At 35.8% G+C, this 20,400-nt stretch overlaps 1 protein-coding gene across 1 annotated transcript in view; it reads left to right on the forward strand.

Moving 5' to 3' along the window:
- The window catches only part of LOC121064845 (MDM2 binding protein), a 37,510-nt gene that overhangs the window by 5,815 nt on the left and 11,295 nt on the right, over nucleotides 1-20,400 (forward strand). The window contains exons 7-19 of the mRNA XM_040546974.1: nucleotides 67-181; nucleotides 729-863; nucleotides 1,618-1,712; nucleotides 2,495-2,567; nucleotides 3,419-3,536; nucleotides 5,933-6,106; nucleotides 7,255-7,368; nucleotides 8,704-8,868; nucleotides 9,508-9,601; nucleotides 10,847-11,002; nucleotides 13,559-13,654; nucleotides 18,066-18,332; nucleotides 19,633-19,879. Coding sequence (XP_040402908.1) covers nucleotides 67-181; nucleotides 729-863; nucleotides 1,618-1,712; nucleotides 2,495-2,567; nucleotides 3,419-3,536; nucleotides 5,933-6,106; nucleotides 7,255-7,368; nucleotides 8,704-8,868; nucleotides 9,508-9,601; nucleotides 10,847-11,002; nucleotides 13,559-13,654; nucleotides 18,066-18,332; nucleotides 19,633-19,879 — 1,849 coding nt within the window. The remainder of the gene's footprint in view (nucleotides 1-66; nucleotides 182-728; nucleotides 864-1,617; nucleotides 1,713-2,494; nucleotides 2,568-3,418; nucleotides 3,537-5,932; nucleotides 6,107-7,254; nucleotides 7,369-8,703; nucleotides 8,869-9,507; nucleotides 9,602-10,846; nucleotides 11,003-13,558; nucleotides 13,655-18,065; nucleotides 18,333-19,632; nucleotides 19,880-20,400) is intronic.

Below are 20,400 nucleotides of genomic sequence, written 5' to 3' on the forward strand. Positions count from 1 at the left end.
TTACACTGCATGATAATATGTAATACTAAATTCAGAAAGATTAATTCCTTTTTATTTTTCCAGTAGCTGGCAAAAGATTGCAGACTACCTATCGGCAGACTTTGTATCTACAGATAATGTCATGAATATTATTGATTTCAAAGAACTCTGGAGGGGAAAGATTCAGATATGGGAAAGAAAGGTAAAATAGCTTTTTTTTAAGCACCTGTGTACATCCTTTAAAGCATGTGTAGTACACCACATTTTATGTGTTAATCTAAATTTGGTTTCAAAAACTTAATTCAAATAGATAGTTTTTTAATATTTGGTGCAATGTATCTGAGTAGTGGGAGGAAAAATGCGCTTTTTTGCTTGATAAAAGAATAAACGATATCAAGGCATCTAAATGTGAACTTCAGACATTCAGGCATTCTCCTCTGAAATATTTGCCATAGAACTTCTTGTTCAAAACTAGATTATATTTTTTATTTTTTGTTTCTACCACAAATAATTATCATATAGCTCTGTAAGTCATTGTTGCAAGAACATATCTAGTGTTTCTGCAAAGAGATAAAGGCTTGTGATTTTGAAAGACATTGTTTACAATTTTAGTGTTAAGGTTTTGGATATAGTAGTTGGTTACCTAAATCCATTTTTTTACCTAATTTTGCAGTTATGGTGGAAAGAAATCTAATAGTAATTGTTTAATAATATATGTAACTGGCTACATTTCATCATCTCTTTTTCAGTTTGCATCAGAAGTCAGGTTTCCAGAATTTTGTATGAAGAGCACTTCAGTAAAACCATTCAGCACTTCACATTTAAATTCTTGCTTTGCTCTTGAAAAAGAGCAACAATATAGGAATACTCATGCTTTGCCAGAGGTATGTCTTATTCTTGATGTTTCTTTGAGCCACCAGAATTCATCTGATTTACCTTCCTGAGAAAATTAGTAACTGAAAATTAAACATGAAAGTAAGGATTGCATAAGGTTGAGGAATACTTCTTTTGTTCATGAGTGCTCGTGAAACGGGTCCTTCAGGATTTCATCTGTTTGCTCTTAAGTATGTGATACCAAAATTACTTTAAAGTAGAAATTTAAACTTTGTTCAATCTTAATGCTTAAAATATGTGATTAATATTTGAATTCTGTATTTATTTAACCTTTTGAATTTTGTTTTAGAAGTACATGTTTTTTGAAAATTACTTTTACTTTTCGTGTTTTCCCCTGGAAGTAGATATGCAATGGGAATTCTGTTGATGAAAACAAAGATCATTGTTTATGGAAACTGACATCAGTTAACAAACTATTATTTTCACTGTTAAAATATGTACATTTGGGATTGCATTTAACTGGTCCTGCTAGATTTTGTTTTTCTTTGAATTTGGGTAAAAGTAACAACCTGTATGAAGGACAGGGTTGGCATTCTAAGAAGCAAGTCATATTAAACAGAATTAAATACCTTCCCTGTTTTTATGTAATTATTTAACATGGTGAACTATTTCTCTCTTCTTATTCCCTTATGCTTTTTTCAGATGTACCTGTAAGGCAGATGTCTCCAGCAAAACTTATGAGGAAGTTCTACTGAGATCATGTCGTGTATAGTGTTACAGATTCTGTATTTGATCTCTTTTCAGGTTTTTCATTACTATGGTCCTGCGTTAGAATTTTTACAGATGGTTGTCCTCTCTGATCTACCGTCCTTTTTTGTATCAGATCTGGAATTTGAGCTGTATCCTTTTTTTAAGGTTCTAACCTGGTAATGGTTTATAGCAAAAAAAGAATACGATCAGTATCTAACTATGTAAGCAACATGTGAGGAGTAGCAAGGACTCATTCCATACCAGCCTGCTGAAATAGACATATATTGTGTATTCACAAGTGGATTTTTTTTATGTTGAAATTTAAATTACACAAACAATAACCAGCTTTTGTTTTTATATTATTGCACGTATTTTTCTACTGATGGATACGCTTTTTGTGGGGAAAGAATAGAGAAATATTTACTGGTGTGTAAACTTAGAAAATCTTAAGCCTTACTCATCAATGTAAATAGTATGCTTCACAGTATAGCAACATTTTTCCATGAATTGTGTTTTTATTGTGTAGGTACAGAATCTGAGGCAAGGTATGGCAGAGGAATTTTGTTTTGAGTTGTCTATGTTGCAGGGATTTCAAACTGTACTCATATTGGTTTAAATCTATGCACTTCGGGTACTAGTCTTGATGTTATAATAGCAGCTTAGGTTGTATGACCCTGCCGATATTTTGGATATATAGTTATTTGTTAACGTCTGCTTATATGAGAGGTGTCACTAGTATATTTCATCATGTTTTTCAAGCATTTCCAAGTGTACTGCTTTGTCTGGAAGGGTGAGCTTAATATATTTTGTGGTTCTGAGTATTAAATATTAGACTTTAACAGTCCTTACTTTAAATAAGATGGTAACATGGTTTATAAAATACAAATGCATGCAGTGAAGGTAAGCTTCCTTCCTTAACCTATTCTATTAGGAGCCTGTCAAGAAAGAATATCAAGAAGACATCCGCACTGCTTTTAGATCAGATTTCTTCTCTATCTGGGAAGGTAAGGTTTTGTTTTATGTAAGTTTAGCAGAAAAACAAAGACCTATAAATTACTCATTAAAAAAATACCAAAATAATATATTAATACCTCATCTCTGAATGGACTCTTTCAATATTCTAAAAGCAAATGGCTTTTAAAAGTGCATGCTGTACAGGTCCTGACAATTTGTAAGTCCATTGAATGGTTTCTCTTTACCTCATCTAAGTTTCAGTCTTCTAAAATATTTTGTTACTTTTAATCATATTATGACAGATATTTCCATATTGTAATAATTCAACTACTTTTTAGCAAAAGACACTTCTGTATGAAGCTTATAAAATGTATCTCACCAGTCTGAAATTTAAGATTTCTCATTTTGTATGTATGTGTTCTGTATTCCGCATTTCCACTCTGATTTTCTATAAGAACTCTTGAAATATTTGCAAGCCTACCTTTTTTTCCATATATTATAGTATTATTCATAGCTACAGTATTAGTTTTAAAATGTTTTTCCTGAATGCTTATAACAATGTAATGAAAGATTTGTAAGGCTTATAAAATCTGTACTAATCAAAACAGCTTGCAATGTGAAAATACTGATACAAATGTAATAAATAATGTTTTTATGTATGAAATAGGAGATTCAGCAGTTAATTATCTCTCAATTGGAGCAAAAACAAGCACGGTTTTTACAGCTTACATGTCAGATGGTATTCCATCTCGATTGATGTGAATAAAAAAAAGTGTTGAATAAACATGTTTGTCTTATAATTGAAGTACAATTGATGTAGTGCCAAATCAGTGGCTCAAAAATGAAATATCAAGTAGGCTTCGGTCATATTGCTTGTCTTATAGTTGCTCTGGTTATTTAGGTGGGAGCTTTATTTGCATTGCCGTGTAATGTAAGCAGTATAGTGATCCCATCCCCTGCCCAGCTGAGTACAAAGAAATGGAAGGAATATATGGCTAGGAAACCTAAGATCATTACTGGTGAGTAAGACAAAGATGGCTACAAGTATATTTTATGTTTATGTGTTTAATATGTATATATTCTATAAATTTGAGTTTCCCTTTTTTCTCCAGTGAAATTAAGTCAGTGGTTGTAATCTTGGCACAAAATATTTTGGTGAATGTGTGTTGGCCTATGCAGTCCACTTGCAGAGGAAAATTGAAAATAACATCATGGTGAGCTGTAGGGAAGCAATGCATTTCCTTTAAACCATCTCTGTGTCTTATCCATCAGCTAAGATCCTGCTTCCACACGCTTTTCTGAGGTGATCGTACAACCTGTGGGCACAGATGGTGCTTCTGCAGGTGCAAATCCAATGTGCTTCACTTAAGTACTTCCCATTTCAGTTCCAGAGGTTCTTAAGCGCACCTGCATTTAATTTCATTCTCTTCCAGGGAAAATACAGAACATCAGGAAATGCTGGATGTTTCCATTCACCTGAGACCCAATGTGTTTAACATTAGTGATTTGAGAATCTTGAGTCTGCTTCTTCCTCAGCAGGGTGTAATGAGGGTAGCCAACTCCTATCACACAGCATGCTAGCGGTTAGAATTTTCATTCAGGAAGTGAGAGAACAGAATCACTGCAGATCAAGGTTGGATGGAGTTTCTTAATCATCCAGTATTTTAGGTGAGAGTATACCGCATACTGCCATGCAAGTGGAGACACTGTACAAGTAGTGACTTAGGTTCATCAGGCTAAAAAGAAGCTTGGTGATAGCCTAGTGCTTGAAGTACATATCTAAGATGGGATAAGTTGTAGCATTCTGCCTTCTTATGTTTTTTTTTGGCCTTCTTAATACATAATTCACATCTTCCAAGCAGCTGTGACCTCTTCTATTGGCAACCAAAGGTAGCATTTGCAACAAATAGATGTGGATGGCTGGCAAAGGCTGATGTTCGTGGAGGTTTGGGGATAGGAAACAAGAGGAATTAGGAAGAGCTGAATAATAAGGCAAGGAGTTAAATTCCATGGACTGGGTGCTGGTAGTTTATAGATCGAACTAATCTCTGTATGTTAAGCTTCTTGAGCAAAATTTTAAGTAGGAGAAAAAACATGGACATTAAACATCCGTTCAGTAAGTTGAAAACTCTTTTCTAGTGGCTGCCACTAATCTGACTATATTAAGGATTTGTGAACAGTAATCGTTCCCATCTGTGGGAGGTGTAATTCTTTGTGTTTGTGGTTCTCAGATACCCATTAAGATTAAAATGAGGAAAAAAAAGCTTTCCCATGAGGAATCAGCTTTTCAGATGCCAAGACAAACTGGAAAGGGAAATATTTAAATGACTAAGGGAGTGAAGAACAGGACTATAGTGAAGTTCGGTTTTTGTTTTTCTTCTTTTCTTCCCTTGATTTATATATTCTGGTAGAGGGACTTCTCTCTTCCATTCCCTCTCCAGCTTACATAGTGGAAAGTTTTCTGTTTGTTACTAACAGAAATATATAATAATAATAATAATAAACTTCAACCTCTTCTTGAGTTATTTGTTGAGACAGTACTGCAGATATTTTAGGAAATTGTTTTGAACTTTAAAACTTAGTACATCACGAAGTATTCATTCTCTCAATCTCTACATTACTAATGTGCCATGTTTTTTTTCATCAAAAGATCACAAAAACATCCTTTTAATGTTGTCAAGCCCTACGTTAATTTATTTTGAAAAACAATTAGTGTATGCCTGTGTTTAAAAATAAAATGTATTTATTTCTCATCCAGTCTATGCACAAATGTAAAGCAGGGGGTGAAACTTACAAATGAATAACATTCTTCGGAAGAAGGCGTACATTATGTCCTTTCTTCTATAGATGTATGCTCTTCCAGAGAGCACTTATCATCGTTTCAGTCTGCATATACAGAAATGCACATCTTTACATACCCTGCTCTATCATTGCATACATGGCACACTGTTTGCCCAACACCACATTGTTTTGTAGTAGAAATACATCTTTGTAGGGGGAGTTGCCTCTTACTAAGCTCTGTTAAAAGCCTTATTTTGGTTGATGGTTACAGTCGCCAGATGTAGCCTGCAGTAGGAAGCTGGCCTATGTTGCATTTGAAGAATTCCATGCAGGTAATGCGCTAAAAGCCAGCAGCGTAGTCTAACTCATCTCTGCTTCTGTAGCTTGTTTAATTTGCATTCTGTCCATTGTGTTTGTTTTTTTTTTTTTTTTAAGGTAAATATCATCTATGCGTAGTGTATCTTCTAAAAAACTTAGAGAGATTTAGTTAGTGAGATTTCTCACAAAAGAGAGCAAGTGAAAGAATTTTGATGAGGTATTATGGCTTGTTTTATACTGGAACACACATAAGAAGACATCTTACGTCCTGGTTGTGTTTCTTTTTCTTTTAATTTAATTTCAATTCTTTTTTAAGTTCCAGAAATTGAACTGAAAGGAGAATCTTGCCGATATTATTTCTTGCTACAAGGCAATGGCTCAGGGGGATGTAAAGCAACTTTGATTCATTCTGCTATCCAAATCAATGGTATGGCCACTCTTGCTACAGTAAATGGAAAGCTAAAGACAAACACAGAAGAAACAGAGCCAAGTAGGTATTTATTTATTTATTTAAGAGAGCCTGAAGACAGGCAAATGCTACTAAAATATATATGTTCCCTTTATTCATTCCAATCTGTCTTAAAAGGAAGAAAACATTACATTTTGATGAATATACCTGTATTCTTTCAGAAATATTTTTTTCAAATTGATTCAAAAAAATAGTAAGATCCATTTATTCACGGAACTTACTATTACTGTATTTTGTAAATCAACTGCTTAAAGTTGTAGTCAGTCATTTCTCATAACTGTCAGTGGTTGCGGCAGTGTAAATGTTTATTATACAGGGAAGTCAAGGTAATATGAATGCCAATCAAATATACAAAACCTTTAAGTTTAAAAAGTATATGTTGTTGGTGTAAAGACTGACCAGCCCATGCTTAAAATCTAATCGATTATCTATTGACAAGCCTATTGCATTGATTTAAAATAAAAACCACAAGGCAGACAGACAAACTGAGTTTCGTGAGCGTGTCTTCAGATAATTGGCAAATATTACCACAGAGTGGTTAGGATATGAGCTAGCAGATGATCAGAAGCTCCACTAGATAAGAGCAAGTATAACAGGACAGCTACTCTAAGATAACTGTTCACATGACTATATGTATAAGAAAGCTCTGCAAAGTCATGTATTTGCTCTCAATAACTGACAAAGAAAAGAACACAATAACCTGTATCCTCTTATTTCCTTATTATTGAAATAAATCTGTATGGGATATGACTGACTGCTTACTATTTGTCCTAATTAAAGTCTCATTAGTAGCATGTCAGAAGACTGAAAGTCCTTGACTATATGTTGGGAGAAAACTTTTCTTTCCTAATATCAAGCTGATGATCTTTTTAACATGACTGACATTTTAAAGGAAGGTAACTGCATTATTATTACATTGGTTTTGTACAGAAATTAGAAACTAATGGTCAGTTATATATTCCAAGTTATCTTCTTAGTGTCTTAATGGAATTTCCTACTTTTTCTTTAGAATTTGAGGTATTTGAAAATCCAGTTATTTCTCTGGATTATGAAATGTGTATAGCTGGTGTGTTTGTGTCCTCCTGCAAACTATTTTAAGAGGTAATGACCTGGTGTCTCCAAAGTCTTATGAGACACTCTTAATAATAGATTTCTCCTAATTTGCACAGGCTTTCCTATTGCTGAATTTATTGAGTCTCTGCCACATTTTTGTGGAAAGCAGATTGTACAGAGGGAAAAGAAACTGTCTTGTCTCCAAGCATCTGCGTTGAAGGAGTATCTAAGTAAGTAATGAAGAGCGCACCGAAAGTTCTCATACAAGTATTAAGAAACTCTCTTTAAAACTGAATGTGATAGCTCACCTTAAAAAACCAAGGTGAGCTGGGCAGTTTGTGAAGAAAAAAAAATGAAGCTTTAAAGAAGAAATTTTTTTCAGCATATCCATGATTGTGTGTCAGATAATGACTTCTAAATATTGGGGAAAAGAGAAAGCTGAACTTTATTTTAATTTAGTGGGTCGTTGTTACACAAATACTCCAAAAGTTTGAGCATAGTTTCAGAATAATTCTGTGGTTTTCTATGCTTTTTTTATGCTTTCTCTTCCACAAAAAAAACAAAACAACAACAACAACAAAACTTATTGCTGGATGTGCCTTGTTACAAAAATGATTATTATGGGTTTTGTTGTTGTTGATTTATTCTTTCTTGCAAAAGTCTTGCCTAACAGAGGGGAAGAATGCATTGGGGATTTGTTATTATTGTGAATGATGGATCGTGATAAACCCGACCAAAAGGTCATCTTCTGTAGATTTTCATGACTCTGCAGAGAAGTAATTTAAATGTCCTGACTTTTTCCATCTAAGTCTGTTGCTCAGAGACTAAATTAAAACAAAAAAATCTTCTGAGAAATTTTCTAGATAGTTTATCTTCATAACATGCCATTTTCAACAAAGTGTGTTATCGTTAACAAAACACCAGCTTAAGGAAAATAAGATTTCTGCTCATTGTCTGCCTCCCACCATGTCCCTCCCCCTCAGTCATTCTAGGTTTCCTTTATACTTTAACCCTGAACTTGGGGCTGCCTCAGAGCTTGTGTTTTAGTTTGTAATGAGTGGGTCACCCATTTGCACTAGGATGAAGACAGAATAGCAGCAGCTGGCATTTGCTAGTCATCCTAAATCATATCAGAATGACCTGACTCTTAATATTCTGACCAAAGAGCCTGGAAAAAGCAATCAGTTACACAGAAGCCACATTCCTGCAATGGCAGTACAAATAGCTATAGGGTGGGTGTGAGCCTCCTATAGGAAGCTCTGCAGACTGGAGCTTTTCATATTTAAGATCAGCAAGTCCAGATGTTAATCTCTGGAGGATTCAGAACTGGGTACTGAGAAATACACATGTACAGAAGTTAAGACCTTAAAAAGGTGATTCACGTGTAGTTTCAGCAATTCTACTTGTCTATGGAATAAACCATCTGCACCTTGCTAAAGGAAACGATGTTGTTAATGTCAAGTAAACTTTTTTTCATTTGTTTATTTGTTTTAAGTAGGCTCCAGTTACTCTTTGTTACTGAGCAGATGCAGTAGCTTTCCTTTTTTTCTTTTTTCTTTTTATAGAGAGAAAGGAATTGACCAAGCAACCTCCAGTTATTTCAGCTGGTGAGCTCAAAAACTTGTTAGAACTTACAAGAAAATGTTTTTTGGACTTGTGCAACACTAGTCTTCCTAAACCTGTTCGACAGAAGGTTGTCAATAAAACTAAGTCATGTACTGTGACTTCTGGTACGTATCATTCTTTAGAAAGATCTCTGTGTTTTCAAACCTGCTTTCAATTTTTTTTTTTTTACCAGAAGAATGAAAGTCTTTTAACAGAAGGGGGGGGGGGGAAAGGGAATGAAAACTAAAATCGCTTTCTAGGCTTTTTTTGCAAATCGAGCTTACCCTTGTGTTAACTATTTCCTTTCTTTTTCTTGACTAAAAAAAAAATATTCAGAAAATACTTCTGACCACAGCACGAAACAGACTCTCTTTATGCCATTATTATTTATTCCTGCTACGGGTTATCCACCTTCTGTTGCAGGTGTATAAAGCTTAAGAAAATATGTTTTCTTTCTTTCTTAACTCTCCTGTATTTCAAGGAAAATGGTGGTATTCTCTCTTTTTTGTGTTCTCTTTTCTGTATGTCTAGTTCCTCTTTGTCTCATTTTTGTTGAGTTAGATCCTGTGAAGTTCATGTGCATATTTGTAGGATCACAGTTGGCAACAAGGCTGCTGGGCAGAAAAAAACAGTCTTGAGAGCCACAAATCTAGTATTTCTGTGGTTGATAGTATAAATTACCTTGCATTTGGAGACAAATTGCATCCTGATTCTTATGAGTAAACGGTAATGGTTTTGCTTTCATGGTGGGTGTTTTCTTGCAGAATCTGATTTAATGGAGTTGGATCCTTTGGACTGGCCAGAAAGACATGTTCTTCAGAATTTGGAAAACTTCGAAAAAATCAAGCAGAAAATGAGGTAATAATTAAATACTAGAGACTTCCTCTGTAGTGTCTGTTGAATATCACTCTAAATGAGCTGTGTCTGTTGATGGCCATTTTGTGAACTGTTTTCAAATATATTGAGAATCTTTCAGAGGAAACTTTGCTTAAGGATAAAACTAAGTTTCTTTACACTGTCAGTTTCCAAGTTTGTTTTGGAGTAATTTCTTGGTATTTGTAGTAGTATTGTTTTTTATTTTCATTGACAAAACACAGCTGAAAAGTGAGTTACAAGTAGCTTAGTTCCAAAGCTGAATTATCAAAATGATACCTGTAGGTTTCAGCCATACAAGAAAAACATACAAAGGCTTTTTTTTCTCCCAACAAACACAGCAGCATAAATCATAAAGATTGTAAAGCAGTTTTTGTCAGCATGTACGACGTGGTTGTAATCTCCTCATATTTCCTAAATAGTCAAGGGTAATATCAGGTCTCATATAATTTTAAAGTAGAAGATCATGTTGTGAAATTTATATTTAGTTTTGTTTTTTCTCCTTGGCTCTGTAAGTGAAACCTGTAGACTTTTGTGTCACTTAATGCAGCATAATGAGCTTTAGAGTCAGGTATCCAACTGCATTTTTTCAGTCATTTCCACCCCATTCCTGTCTTTTAAACAGATGTCCATTGCCTTCATTGGAGTTCTGTATATCACAAATGCTGACATTAAATCTGTGATTTCTCATAGTTTTTTATTGTTGTTGTTATTAAATTTTGGCTTTTGTTTCTCAAACAAGTAAGTTTCTTCCTTCTCACTAACTTATCTTGAACATGTGGCTTAGCAGTAGAAAAGAGAGAACTTTCCTATACTTTGTTGAGGACTTGAAAAAATAGAGTGGAGAGTTGTATGCAGTAGTGGCTTTATGATTCCTTTGGTGCATATTGTAATATCTTTTTTATGGGAACTCATTTTTTATCTTAAAATCCATAAATGGAAAAGGGGGATGAATAATGTGCTTCCCCTGTTGTACTTCATAACTAAGTTATAAAACCTTAAAGAAATTACCTTTTTTTTCAGAGAATTTCCATCAAATATATCTTATTGTGAAGGTTTGTGCAAATGTTCTCAAGAAACAACCTTGTTTATTTTACTTTAGGAATAAGCTATGTTTAATTGCTTCAGACCGGCAGTGTTTTTCTTTTTTAAAAAAGGACAAACTAACTGGGAAAAAAAAATATTTTCTTAGATTAGTATTTACTTTTTTTTTTTCTTCTCTTCCCCCAGGGCTTCTGTGTTTGCACATTCATCTGAACAACTGCTGGGACATAAAGATAGCCAGCGGGAGTCACTGACATTGCTCGACGCTAAAGAATTACTGAAATACTTCACACCAGAAGGGCTGCCAGTTGGTGATCTTCAGCCACTACAGATTCCCAAACGGTATGATTTCAGCATATTAAAACCAGTGAAGACCATATTCAGAAGTGATGTAAGATAATGTGAGTAATGACCAGATGATAGAATCAAAGTTTGAGTTTGTAACTTGCAACATCTTGCATCGCGTGCCTGCCAGTGCAATCAACTGCTACAGTTAGTCTTGCTATTTATTTGAGTCTGAAGAGGCCAGAGATGGTGGTGTTGGTTGTATGCATTTAAATAAAAAAAATAAATGCCTGATGTGCAAAAGTGTGGCAATGGACTTTGCCGTGGCTATGCTACAAACTACTGCCACCACACATAACCTGTTTCCAAAAAAGTATTTCTAGCACAGCAGGACCTCAGTTTCATTGGTGTGATTTCCTTCATTTAGTGAGAAGGAGATCAAGTAGGAAGAATATTAATCAAAATTTTAAAAGGACAATAGCTAAACCTATTTAACCATGTGTGTCTCTTGTCATGCTGGCCCAGCATTCCTAGCAATATTCTTAAGTGCTGAGGTGCTTCTTAAAGGAACCTTTTCTACTCTGTCTGCTTTGTGAGCATTCATTCTTAGTGTGTCTGCTGGTATTACTGCATTGACCGCGACCTTTCCAGCTGCGAGATTGTTATTAGTTAAAGGAATAATTTTCAGAGTTTGAACATCTGTTAGAGTAAGGCCAACCCACACAACAGTCAGTTGGTGTCTGTAGAGTCAGAGCCTATATTGTTCATAGTGTGTGTCAAAAACTGCTAGATAAGCAAGAAGATGTTTGCAGTCACTGGAGTTATTTGTTGACCTTCTTAACGTTAAATAATAGAATGTCTAATGGAATTATTGTACAGCCCCTGATCCTTTTATAAAATGCATTATATGTAATAAATTAAGAGGGCTAGGGAGAAGGGCAAGTCCTGTAGGACTTAGGAGACTTCTGTTAAAGTACTTACTGAAGTTTTGAAACTAACTAAAAGATGTTCTGAGCAGATAACTCAAGTAAGGTAGAAAATATGCAGTGAAGGTTGAGTCTTCTACAGAGCTGTTAGTTAATGAGTGCAAATGAGTTAGGATTTTGTCTATAATATTAAGTATTTTCATTCCATTTAGCTGTGTGGGAAAGAAGTTAATAATTTGTTCACTACAAAAATGCTTTTTAATCCTTGATTTTTCAAAAACCCTCAGAGAAGATTTACTGTGTAGAATATTTTGAGTATTTTGAATGACTTGCTTTGAGCCATAGCTAAGTGAAGTCTGAATTTGAGAGGCTTGGACCCAATTTGCTTGGATTTCTGTCAATTATTAGAAGAAAGGATGATTAGAAAAACTTTGCTTTGAAGTCTTTTACTGCAACACAAATCGCTCGCTTAATAGTTCAAGAGATCTTGGAGATCTGAGGGAAGTAAAAAGCCAAAATCAAGATATTAGATAAAAAATAAACTACATGTTTTTACATGAAGGCTATAGGGTCTGCCAGTGACTTATACTGTGTATGTATTTTTCTTGGTTCAAAAAACCAACCAAACAACAACAAAAAAACAGAAAACCTATGAAAATCCATAACAAGATTGTTGGCTGGAAGATAGTGGACAGTTCCCTTTGACATACCACGTTGCCATTACTGTTGTGTCCAGCAGAACTCTATCTACTTCTAGCTGCCGAGCCTCCTAGCAGTCTCTCTGGCTAGATTCTCCGGAATAACCAGCAGCTTTACAATAGTAGATGTTTGAGCACAGTGTCTCAAACAGACCCAAAGATCTTACTGACAAACACAAGGTAATTTATTTTTTTTGAGAGAGAGAGACTGTTGAATTAAAGTTTACATTTGTTTTCCATATCTGAGCTTAAAATACAGGTTGGAGTTCTGGCTGATAGTCTTTTTAAATAGTCGTCTTTTTAGATTCACCAACCTGTGTTTCATGGATGTTTTTCCCAGATAACTTTTCCAGTGGTAATTGTGCAGAGACAATCTATAAGAATGACAAAACCTGAATCAATATATAGGTTCCAGATACTGCTGCATCTTTTGTCTTCATTTCTTCCCTAATTCAGAGTTAATTGGGATGTGACTTTTCAGCATGTGCTAGGATCTGGTAGTGAGTTCTCTCCATCTTGTTACAGCTTGTTCCATTGAAATACTTTCAAACATTCATATGAAGCATGGGAAAGGTGACTGTTAGGAGAGACAACAGCTTGAAGCTCAAAGGAAGGAATTTGCTGATTATAGCACTGGATTGAGAAATGGGAGTTACTGGTTCCTCTGTTTGTTCAGGTGCCCTGTTGTGAAATGTGATAGTTGCCTGGTTTTATTGATAAATTATTTGGAGCAGGGACCTCTAAACTGGTTGAAACATCAAAGAGGTTCTGTAATAATAATAGCTCAGTAGATAGTAGTTAGTTGAGCAGAAATTCTTACTTCGATAAAGATTTAATTTCCCAACGATGCTCTGTCTCAGGGCCTTCATGAGCTACAGGACATGCTGTTTTGGTCTTCCTATGTGAAGGCATTTGTTTTTGACCTCTGTAAAGAATACTTTATCCTGACTGCAACTATTTAAAATAAATCTATACTTCTTTCCTTTCAGTGAAAATGCATTCCTTTTGACACCAGAGCTTACTCCTCGGAAACTTAGAGGCTTGCCTTTTGAAAAAGCAGCTGGGTGCCATTATCATGGACTTGAGTAAGTTTTCTCACGTCTTTTTCCCAAAACTATTTTTCAGCTTTCTGTCAAGGTATAAGTAAAAACATTTCAAGCAATGCGAATATCAATTATGGAAAACTTTGGTTCGCTGGTTTAATTGCAACACTCTACCTTGATATTAAGGTAGAGAGGTGAGTATTTTTTTTTCCCTAAGTTGTACTGCTGTATATTATCAATGCCTCTGAAAACCTGAGTTCAGAATTGGAAATGGCAAGAGGATTCATTAGTACGTATCAAGTCACTGGAGTAGTACATGAGAAAACTACATGTTGTTTCTACTTCAGTATTAAATTGTAGGTCCTCTCAGACTAATAGTCATGAGGTATATGAGACTTACTGTAGAGCTACCTATATGTACAGGTAACCTGAACACAATACCAGTGTGCAAGCGTCACCCGTAAGAATCAGCAAAAGGATCAATACGGTTAGGACTGTATTAAGTCCTAGACAATCAGCATTAGTTATTTACTCAAGTTTCAGGTGGACATATGTCATAAGATGTAGCTGTGTAAAAAATTGTTTAGAAAACTATACATATCCTTATTGAGCAGAAGAGAAAAAGGAGACACAAACATGACAGAAAATAGTTCACTGTAACTCTTCTGTGGACAGACTCTTAGTCATAACACAATACTAAATGTCCCTTCCAACCCAGACCATTCTATGATTCTGTGATAGTGTATCCACTAAGAAATGCGTTGGGTACAAAGTGTATGCAGTCTGGTCTTCGTGCAAATCTCTGCCTTCTTCTAAAACTGCATTTTGAAATTATTAGCATGTGGCTAATGATACTACTGGTATTTTTTCCTGTCATCTTCACACACAGTTGAGTTAAGCCTATGTTAAATATGTGGTAATTTCAGCCATGTTCTCTGGAGAAATGAAGCAGTCGTTCTCTGTTCAGCTATCTGTTTCTTCTCTTTTTCTAAGTGGTAACTCTGAGCCTTTTAGCCTTCCTAAATTAAATTTAACAAAAAACACAAGGGGGCAACTGGGTAGACAGGAGAAATTCATCCTCCCAGCTGTAGGAGAAAAAGCATCTGGCCATTGGCTTGGAATATGGTAGCTTGATGACCTGTCTGACCTCAGCAGGGAGTGCGTGTGAGAATTCAAATTAGGCACAGGGCAGCTTGTACTACCTCTGGTCATAGCAAAAAAGTGACAGGTAGAGACTGCAATGAGAGCTGGATGTGGTGGAAAGGTGGGAGACCCTGGCATGTTAAGGTGTGATGAGGGGTATGTGCTAGAAATAAGGGAGGGAAGCAGTAGAATGAGGTGGTAGAAACTTGTGTAAAAGGGAAGAATCTTGAGTTGTATGACTGGAATATATATCCTTGTAGGAGTATCAAAGGGAGCACATAGTCTTTTGGAAGCAGTTGCTTTTCAGACCATGCAGCTGTGATTTGTTTCCATCTGCATAGTTGCTGTATTTATACGTGGAAGTAGAGTTTTGTCAACAAAACCAGGAGTAGCAGTTATTTAATAAAATTTCTGGTGTAATGAACCTGTGCCAAACACTCAGATCCTGTGTTGCAAAGAGAAAGTAATTGCAGGTAAAGAAGAGTGAGTAAAATGGGAATTTAACTACTAAAGATAAAAACATTTTTATCCTTGTAGGGGATGTGATTACTCAAGGGACTGAGAATATAAATAAGGAAAATTAAATACCTTGAAATTTGTAAGTTAACAGAACTTACTCTTATCAGATAATGAATTTATTTCTAGTGGAAAGTCTTAATCAGCTGTAGAAATGGATTCAGTGGTATGTTATTAGAAAAGTGAATTTCTGAATATGAAAACACTGGGGGAAACAAAAAAAAGAGGAGAAATCAGATCTAGTAATTTAATGAAACCCTCTGTGAGGAGATAAAAGTAAAGAATGTGTCTACGGTTTCCAAGAATAGAAAACAGGTAAGTAGTTTGTAGGGTGGGTTGAGAGGGAGATCGCTTTTCTCAGAATGCTTGTTTGAGTAATGGATGATAATGTTTTTTTCTGCAGTAGAGAGGTAATGTAAGTTACTACTTAAAATGAAATTTTGGGCTCTTGCAAGGAATCCTGGAAATCATTTATACAAGAAAAAAGTTAAGATGCATTTTCTATTGTAATTTCATGAGTATGTTTCACTGAATTAGCGCTGTTCTTTTGTTCTCTTTCAAATTCAAATGTGAAATTATATAAAACTGTGGGTTTGCTTTTAAAAAATGTTGCAGTTATGGATCTGTTTACAGTTCCACCAGTCTTAATACAGTTTCTGCTTTTCACTTGATTGATTAAACCACTTACTCTTCCTAATCAATAGAAAGCTGAAAAGCTGGGGTAGCTTGTGCTTGTTCAGTGATGCTTTTGTAGTTAGCACTTTAAAAATGTGTATCTCTCATAGTGGTGCTTATCTTGGACAAAGCTAAATGTGCATTTCCAAAGAGTGCAGTTAGCAAGGAATCTGTACTAAATAGCACTTAAAACACTTGCTGTGCCCAATTTTCCTCATACTTACACTCACTTAGTGAAATCTCACAGCAATCTAGTTTTTGGCAGAACCTGGCTCTTCCTAAAATTATGTCAGTGTCGCTCCATTTTGGGATTCATGAAGTACTTAAATCCTGCAAATTACGTATGTTTTACTTTAGGATGTTTTCTTCAGCCATTTCCTATACAATTCTCTTATGATATATGCACTAAAGAAATCATGTTGTTGTGGTTTTTGTTTGTTTTGAATAGGAAAGTTGCATTTTTCCTCTTACAGAGGATAGAATAAACGAGGAGAAATGATCTAAGTTTCAATATTTGTTTCAAGTATCTTGGACGTCACTGCGAAAAACTGAGGCATATTGAATGATCATGCAATTATGTCAGAGTGTATCATTTTATATAAATTATGCTGTTTTTATCTGGGTCTCAAAGTGTTGATGAATGCTTGCAAGGCCTGAGGTCTGGAAGATACTATATCCATTATGGTGTGCTGGGTTCTTCACAGATTTGTTTTTAGATCTTTCCTCTTCAGTGTTTTATTGGAGTGTCACACTGTTTAGTATATTAATAGAGGTAACATCTGTTAAGTACAGACTGAATATGAAAGGCAGTAAAATCTGAATTAAAGAGGTTGGTAATCCAGATGTAACACAAGGCTGATTATAAGGAGGAAAAAAATCCATTGTCAGCATCCTAATCCATCATTTACTGTTCAAGGAAAAAAAACTGTTGATGTTTATGGAAATCTTACTTGTAAGAGCATAGGGTAAATCACAGAGAATTGTAGAATAGTTAGAAGGGACCTACAAGGATCATTGAGTTCAACTCCTGGCTCCGCACAGGACCACCCAAAAATCAGACCGTGTGTTTGAGAGTGGTGTCCAAATGCTTCTTGAACTCCAGCAGGCGCAGTGACATGACCACTGCCCTGGGGAGCCTGTCCCAGTGCCTGACCACCTCTGGGTGCAGAACCTTTCCCGAACCCCCAGCCTGACCCTCCCCTGTCCCAGCTCCATGCCGTTCCCTCGGGTCCTTTCGCTGTCCCCAGAGAGCAGAGCTCAGCGCCTGCCCCTCCGCTCCCCTCGTGAGGGAGCTGCAGGCCACCATGAGGCCTCCCCTCGGCCTGCTCTGCTTGGGGCTGAGCAAACCAAGGGACCTCAGCTGCTCCTCATACATCTTGCCCTCTAGGCCCCTCACCATTTTTGTTGCCTTGCTTTGGACTTTCTCTTATAGTTTTGTGTCCTTGCTATATTGTGGCATAATAATTACTATTGCCCTTTGAGTCCAACCTTTCAACCAGTTGTTCACCCATCATATTAGGTACTTATCTAGCTGCATGCTGGACATTTTGTCCAGAAGGATAATGTGAGAAACAGTATCAAAAACTTTGCTGAAATCCAAAAGGATTAATTACATCTACTAGCTTCCCTTGGTCAACTAAATGGATAACCTTGTCATAAAGGAAATTAAGTTCATTAAACAGGACTTTCCACTCATGAACCCCTGTTGGCTGTGACCAATGACTGCATTGTCTTTCAGGTGTTGTTCAATAACTCCCAGAATAATCTTCTCTGTAATTTTTTCAGGCACTGAAGTGAGACTGACAGGCCTATTATTACTAGGGTCTTCTTTCTTGCCCTTCTTGAAAATTGGAACATTTGCCAGCTTCCAGTCAAGGAAAAGACTTACAAATAGTTAGTACAAAATTTAAATTATATGTCACAGTTCGACTTAACACACACCTGATGGATTTAGCTATATTTAATTTGTGGGGCTGTTTTAAGGTATCTTTCAATATATCAATATATCAAACAATATATCAAACAAAGAACTGCTGGAGATTATATTATAGTCAAAAGTAAATTTTTCTTTTTTTCTTTGGACTGTAATAAAGCAGAGATTCTCAAATTTCAATTTTAGATACTGTCTAGATAACAGAAAAGCCCTAGAGAGAGATGTGGGGTATGCTGAACTTCAAACTCGTCTTATTCGCTATGAAACTCAGACGACTTGCACCAAAGAGTGCTGCCCTGTGCCGGTTGTCTTGAGCCCTCTCCCATCTCCTGCAGTCTTGTCAGAGCCTGGAAGCGTCCCCGATGGAGAGTCTTTACAAAGTGAATTCAGAACAGAGGCATCAAGGCTCAAACGCAGATCAAAAGACTTGGAGTGCTTTTATCCCAAGAAGAGGTAATGTACTGAATAAAATAAATCTTTGATATGAAATATTTCAGTAGTTTCATGTGAAACGTATCTTTTCTTTCATCTTCAAATGCTTTTAGTGAAGCTATCTAGACAAATGTTTTAGTTGTTTAATCCCCTTCTGTTAGTTCAGTTTTTCTCAAGTGTGTCCTCTCATTGACAGCATTAGATTAATCAAAACCATGCAGCACAGGCACCTTTTATTTAAGAGATTTGTGAGTCCATCTTGCAAAGTCTAAAGTGCTTCTGTAAAGGTGACAGCCTCGTATAGGACTGAAATAACTAAAGGTTTAGAAAGTCAAGCACTGTACAAACAGAATGATTGAATTCTAGTATAAGATGACCCACAAAAATCTAAACTTGTTGACAGCCTTGTTTATTAAAATATTTTCTGAAAATCTGCTTTTTAAGACTTCCATTTGTACCTTGACCTCACTCTGAAAATGCAAAGGCTTTGCATCAATTAAAAAACAAAACAAAACAAAAACCAACAAAGCTGCTATGTAATGCGATTTCTGAATTCACTTTATACCTTTATACTGTAATGCTTCACTTTCCCTTCACTCCAGTTTAATATCCCCTTGCAATCTGGTCACAGGTGTGCTACCTACCTTTTTAACAGAGGTATGGTTTTGGGAATATCTGCATCTTTTACAACTTACTGAGTAGTTAGATGTGATTATGCTTAGCGTGTCATATAATTGGTGTTTCAGAATTACTAGCACCCTTACTCTTGGAAGGATCAAACATTACGCTGTTCCAGTGGCACTGTAATGCCCAATTTCCAGTAGATCAATTGTGACATTCCTGTAAGGCCAAAAGAAATTCGGCAGCTTCAAGATATTTCATTTTATCCTGAGACTGAAGGCCAGAAACTCAGCTCTTCTACCTGTCTAGACAAAGTGTCTGTATGCAAAACTAGTCCTCCTTGCAAAGAGTTTCTCTTCTTAATTATCTTGGTTATTCAGTTTGTTTCTAGTTTTATTTTTTTTAATTGGAGATGCAGTGGGTCTCTAAGTATCAGAAACCAAATCAGTAAGTGTTCTTCTAATATACAACTTTTTTTTTTGTAGTAGTAGAATGCTATATGCTGTTTTGAGATGCTTTTTGCAGTAGAGTGATGGTTGGACCAGATGATCTCGAAGGTCTTTTCCAACCTTTATGATTCTATGTATAGTATGCTAGGCACTTATGCAGCAGCCTCTATAGCAGAAAAAATGCTACCAGGAGAATCAGTACAAAATCTAAAAGTTTTTCTCTTTTTTTTTTTTTTTTCCCCCCTCTCTAGACTAACCAAATCTGAGAGTACAGACTCTCTCCTCTCCCAGGCAAGCGGAGGTAGTGGAAGTCACAATACAGTGGTTGTAACAAGGAAACGCTCTGAAAGATCAGTTTCTTTAACTTCAGTGCAATTGAAACAGTCTGGTCAGCCCCCCAAAGTAGCCACTAAGGTTGGCTCAGGAAGTCACAGAAGTGCAACAGAATCTGAGACTTCAAAGCCAGTAAAGGAATCAAGATCTCAGAAACATACAAGGGTAAAGGTTTATTTTATTTGTTTGGGGGGGGGGGGGGGGGGGAGGGAAGTTGCCTAATTTCTTTCTTTGTATATTGATTTTTTTATTATTATAAGAATATCTTTTAACTCAAATGTGGACTGTGTCTTCATCTCCGTTATTACTAAATTTCATTCTATTAACTTCTTGTAAGTGAATCCTGAAGGCAATGAGGAGACTGCTCCAAAAGCAGTGAGTGAAAAAGTCTGTAAGGATTATTATTATGTCACGTCCAGGGAATTAAGGCTGAAAGAAATAACAAATAGGAATAAAAAAGTGTGGTAATAGATATCAGTGAATAGGAGTTATTAAATTCAGTAAATGAATATAAAACCTAAAGCCACCAGAGAAGAGAAATCTGTGCTGGAAAGATGAAAGCCATTGTGGAAGAATGGACTATTCTGGGGATAAAGAAATGTTCCAGTAGTTTTACAAGTCCATTAACAGAGATAACATTTAAATACATTTATGTAATAATGCTAAATTAATAGTAGTATATATTA

Source organism: Cygnus olor, chromosome 2 (genome assembly GCF_009769625.2).
Source record: "Cygnus olor isolate bCygOlo1 chromosome 2, bCygOlo1.pri.v2, whole genome shotgun sequence".
Classification (NCBI taxonomy): domain Eukaryota; kingdom Metazoa; phylum Chordata; class Aves; order Anseriformes; family Anatidae; genus Cygnus; species Cygnus olor.